The sequence below is a fragment of the Ipomoea nil genome, unplaced genomic scaffold, assembly GCF_001879475.1.
Source record: "Ipomoea nil cultivar Tokyo-kokei standard unplaced genomic scaffold, Asagao_1.1 scaffold0445, whole genome shotgun sequence".
In the NCBI taxonomy this organism is placed as follows: domain Eukaryota; kingdom Viridiplantae; phylum Streptophyta; class Magnoliopsida; order Solanales; family Convolvulaceae; genus Ipomoea; species Ipomoea nil.
In genome coordinates this window covers 1,432-7,100 of record NW_017616873.1, presented here as the reverse complement: position 1 = coordinate 7,100, position 5,669 = coordinate 1,432, and the positions used below count along the sequence as shown (strand labels likewise).

Here is a 5,669-nt window from a genome sequence, read left to right as displayed (position 1 = left end):
ATTGTGAATATAGAGTTCAAAAATTATGAACATAGAGTTTTATAATTATGAACATAGAATTCTGTAATTGTGAATATAGAGTTCAATAATTGTGAATATGAAGTTCAAAAATTATAAAGAGTTTAGTAATTGTAAAGATAGAGTTCAAAAATTGTGAATATGAAATTAAAAAATTATGAACATAGAATTTTATAATTATAAACATAGAGTTCGGTAATTATGAACATAAATCGTGTCCAACTTGCAAGGTGGACACGGTTCCACGACATAACAATTGCTTAATAATGGTAATATCCTTGATCAGGCCTAGTTCAGTGGTTACCAAATTTCAAGATTTTATGTGTGTAAGCCGGTAGGTAACTATATATAGAATGTGATTTAATTTTCATTAGAGCTTTAAATTTCTGTTTCTATATATAAATATTTAAATAAAATATTGGTATGATTGAGTTAAAATTGATGTGACCGTTCGCAATCAACTTAATAATTAGGCTGTTTCAAAAAAAAAAAAAAAACTTAATAATTAGGCTACAAATATTTTTTTTTTCCAAATATATTAAACGAATATAGTTTTGATTGTGCTCGAAAAAACTATATATAAGTAACATTCAAGAAGAATATGATCACACCACCAAAAAAAAAAAACCAAAACAAAACAATGGCTTTCCTCTTGCCAACAACCTTAGCCATTATTGCTCTTGTTTTTTCATTTGCTAATGCTTTTGATCCAAGACCTCTTCAAGACTTCTGTGTTTCGGCAAATGATCCAAAAGCTACTGGTAAATATTCTTTCATTTCCACTTTTTATTGCTTTATTTTCATAATTTCGGTGCTAATAAAAATTATAACTTCCAACATGCAGTCAAAATCTTAATGTTATTTGTTAGAAATTATTTCTGATTATCAACAAAAGTGGTGGAAAAATTTAATCAATTATGTTATCATTATGCCCCCTTAATTTTCGATCATCATCTGTGACAAAAGGTGGTTGGAACTTTGGATTATTATGGGTGGTCGGAAAATTTTCAAAATAATGATTTTTTTTTTTTTTTTTTTTTTTTAAATTTCCCGGTACGCAAAACTGACAAAAAACATATGCTTAGCTTTTTATTATTCTTAGGTAATTTAACTATGCAGTGGTTTATGAATGCAGTTTTTGTGAATAGAAGGGTTTGCAAAGATCCAAAACTGGTGACAGAAGATGACTTCTCCACATCCGGTTTAAATGTCAGTGGAGATCCGGTAGGCGGCGGCTTATCCATCAACACCGTTAACTCTGACAGAATCGCCGGACTAAACACACTTGGCATATCGATGGCTCGTGTGGATTATGAATCTGGGGCAATGGCCTCGCCCCATTCACACCCTCAAGCAACTGAGTTGCACTTGGTTTTGGAGGGCACGCTTGAAATTGGCTTCATCACGGCGGATCCGAGTAATCCGACGAAGAATCGTCTCTACGCCAAAACATTGAACGCCGGAGATGTTTTCGTGATTCCCCCAAGTTTACTTCACTACCAAGCTAATGTCGGGAAAGTTAAGGCAACTAGTTTTAACAGTTTAAACAGCCACAATTCCGACATCGTCATTGCTTTCGTATCAACTTTTTGGATCAGTTCCCACTATTTCCGATGATATCCTCTCCAAAGCTTTTAGAGTGGATAAGGAAACCATTCAACTTATAAGGTCAAAGTTTGCCTAGGTGTGAACTAATTTGTAGCACCCCATGATGTAAACATGTTCAGTTTTCTCGTTTACATTTTTAATAAAAAAAAAATAAGTATTTAATACTGTACTATTACTTACACACATACCAAACAATAAATACAAGAAATTAAAAGCAATGCACTATCCTCCCTTGAGAGAGATTGAGAGTTCAAACAATCTAACTCACTCTTGTATGGAATAATTAATCCGACTAGTATTTTATTCCTTATTTGGGTTGGATTGGTGTGAACAGAAATTAGTTTCGATATTATACGAGCTTAAACGTGCTTCCTACAATTAGGACATGTTTATGACATCTCGTGGTTTGATAAAAATAAATAAATACAAAAAGGCCTCAAATTTATTAAATATTATTTTATTTGTCTTATTTTATGTGTCTGGTTTGGTTAACGAGGCCTGACTGAATTTATTTTTAAATCAATTTTAATAATATTAAGTTTAGAATTAGTATACAAAATTTATATATTTAGAAACTACACTAAAAGTACTATTAAACATAAACAAAATCAAATTTAAAAATGAGTATGTAAAAAATGCTAAAGAAAATAAACAAAGAAGAAGAATTGGTTTGACCAATGAATAGTAATAAGTATGATAGATAAAATGAGACAGAGAAAGTATATCTTTATAAATCAATTAAAATCTTTCTTGAATAAGCTATATATATATATATATATATATATATATATATATATATATATATATATATACACCTTAGTTCAGGTGCGGTTGCACCTTAACGTGCGGTCAATGCGGCTGCACCAATAGTGTTAGGAAACGCACAAAAAAAATGTACAAATATCGAAAAAATGCACCATTAGGTACGCACAATAAAAAACACACCATTAAGTATACACAAACGCAACACACACTGTTCGAAAATGCACAATTATGTGTGAGGAAGTATGGTTCATTTTTTTGGTGTGTTGTGCGTTTTGTGGTGTATTTATACTTTTTATTGTTATACATTTTCCTAACACTATTGGGCGCATTTTTAAGCGGCCGCACCGACTGCACATTATGGCGCGACCACATTTGAGCTCCTGGAAAGTCGACAAGTGACTCTAGATGGACTATTGATCGAGTGGCTACAAGGTGAAGGAGATGCGTTGTCCGTGGGACCCATGCGAAGCATTGTTGATGGTTTCAAGAAATGGATGAGCGAGCTAGGACTATAAACATCAGGAACAACCCAACACTGCAAACAAGATGAAAACTAGTAATAAGAAAAGCAATCAAACCTTCCTCAACAATAATCAAACACTTTATTTAACAATTTCATCTTTGGTTACATCATATTTACCAATCTTCAAATATCTTTGGGTTACATTATAATTAAAAATTTTAAATTTTTACTATATCTAAATTTCTTAAATTAGGAATTTATTTATCCATAATAATTTATTCAACAATAATGGTTGAACTGAACACTAAGCAAAACACCTAAATAACTGGTACCGTTGATTAATTCATTGATCTTGTATATATGTACATTCATTAAATATATTAGAACCCTTTGCAACAAAAATACTTGATTACTATTTAAAAAAGTTTAGTAACAATTATAATGAATCTCCTATATTACATTGTATTCATATACTATGAGTTACATATTTAAATAACCAAATTCGACATTATACTTATGTATGAACTTCTCATATATAATCTTGCATTGATATACTTTTAAATATTTATTTAAATATAAACATTGGACATTAACTCATTCGCGCAATGTGAGTGTAAAACTAGTCAATATTTGTATGAATTGAGTTAAATTGGTGTGATTGTTCACAATAAATAAAGAAAGAGTATTCTTAATAATTAGCCCGCAAATATTTTTTTTTACCAAATATATTAAATGAGTATAATTTTGATTCTACTCAAGATAACTATATGTAAGTAACGTTCAAGAAGAATATGATCACATCACACCATCTATTTAATTTGAACATTGCCGTTGCCAGCGTCATGGGCCGTAACATCACCGAGGATCCTGCTTTCAAGGCACTGCAGAAATCTGTTCGCTTCCATGAAGTTTATGTTGACAAAATTGAGAACCTTTCTGCCACTGTGTCTTCCCTTTCTGCAACACAACACCAACAAGCAGCTTCCCTTGCTAATCTGGAAAAAATGGTGAAAAAACTTTTGATTGCTCAGGGCAAAACACCAGTTTCCGAAGCTGAATCAGAAACAGTGCACCATCTGGAAGGGGATTCTACTATCCAAGAAACACCGGATGACAATCACTCCCTCATTAGATATGTTAAAATGGAATTTCCATTGTTCTCTGAGAATGAAGATCCACTTGTATGGCTGCTACGTTGTGAATCCTATTTCCGAAAGGGGAGACGTTCATGGGAGCCGAACAGATTTTGTGTATTGTTGAACATTGCAGAATACATCAGCCCTGCCATTGGTGTGCAAAAGTTTGTAGATAATGAGCTCTAGTAGCCCATACGTTACATTTTCAATTGTTATGCCATGGATCCCGCTCCACTTGCACTGGATACAGGTTCAAAACGACGCAGTTTTGCGCGTTTGGAATAACGGTGTCGTTGTTGGCACAGTTTCGGAATATAGATTCAAATGATTTTTTTATTTTTTATTTTTTAATATAGAGTTCAAAAATTGTGAATATAAATTCAAAAATTGTGTTATATTGTTGATATAATTGTGAATATAGAGTTCTGTAATGTGAATATTGAGTTATGCAATTGTGAATATTGAGTTATTAAATTGTGATTATAGAGTTCAAAAATTGTGAATATAGAGTTATGTAATTGCGAATATAGAGTTCAAAAATTGTGTTATATTGTTGATTTACTTATAAATATTGAGTTTTGTAATTGTGAATATAGATTTATGCAATTGTGAATATAGAGTTCTGATCTGTAATTGTGAATATAGAGTTCAAAAATTGTGAACATAGAGTGTAATTTTTTTATTTTCTAAAAAAATTCAGACGGTGTCGTTTTGAAGCAAAACGCACCGTTTTGAACCCGGGTCCACCTTGCAAAGTGGACCCGGGTCCACAACATAATTTGCCTTACATTTTAAGGTTTATGGATGATTAGTACTTCACCAATCGTTATGCTATGACCGTGTCCAGCATGCATGCTGGACACGGGTAACAGTGCCGTTAGGCACTGTTATCTTTTTTTTTTTTTTTTTTTTTTTTTTTTTTTTTTTTTTTTTAATTTCAGACCGCTTTATAGGAGTATATGTTCATAATTTTATTACTATATGTTCATAATTGTAAGTTCATAATGTCAGAGCTCTATGTTCATAATTTCATAACTGTACATTCATACTTCCATAACTGTACATTCATAATTCCGTAACTGTACATTCATAACTGTTACTTCATAATTTTCGGAAGCTCTATGTTCACAATTTTAGAGATCTATGTTTCATAATTTTATCACTTATATGTTCATATTGTAAGTTCATAATGTCAGAGCTCTGTGTTCATAATTTTCATAACTGTACATTCATAATTGCATAACTGTACATTCATAATTCATAACTGTACATTCATAATTCCGTAACTGTACATTCATAATTCAATAACTGTAAAATCATAATTTTCAAAGCTCGATGTTCACAATTTTAGAGCTCTATGTTCATAATTTTATCACTATATGTTCATAATTGTAAGTTCATAATGTCAGAGCTCTGTGTTCATAATTTTATAACTTACATTCATAATTCCATAACTGTACATTCATAATTCCGTAACTGTACATTCATAATCCCATAACTGTACATTCATAATGGCACAACGGAATAACGCCGTTAACGGTGAGACAAAATCAATTTTTTTTTTTAAAAAACTGAAATGACGCGTTTTTCCTCCAAAACGACGTCGTTTTAGACTCGTGTCCACAATGCATTGTGGACACGAGTCCACTGCATAATTTGCGCGCGGTACTTCACCTGTT

General features: G+C 31.7%; 1 protein-coding gene across 1 annotated transcript; it reads left to right on the top strand.

The window, feature by feature from the left end:
* The first annotated feature begins 658 nt into the window (after window positions 1-658).
* Window positions 659-1,635, top strand: LOC109172912 (germin-like protein subfamily 1 member 20). Its single transcript, XM_019322161.1, has 2 exons — window positions 659-779; window positions 1,154-1,635. Exons 1-2 carry the CDS (start codon window positions 659-661, stop codon window positions 1,633-1,635), a joined length of 603 nt encoding a protein of 200 aa, XP_019177706.1.
* The last annotated feature ends 4,034 nt before the right edge of the window (window positions 1,636-5,669 follow it).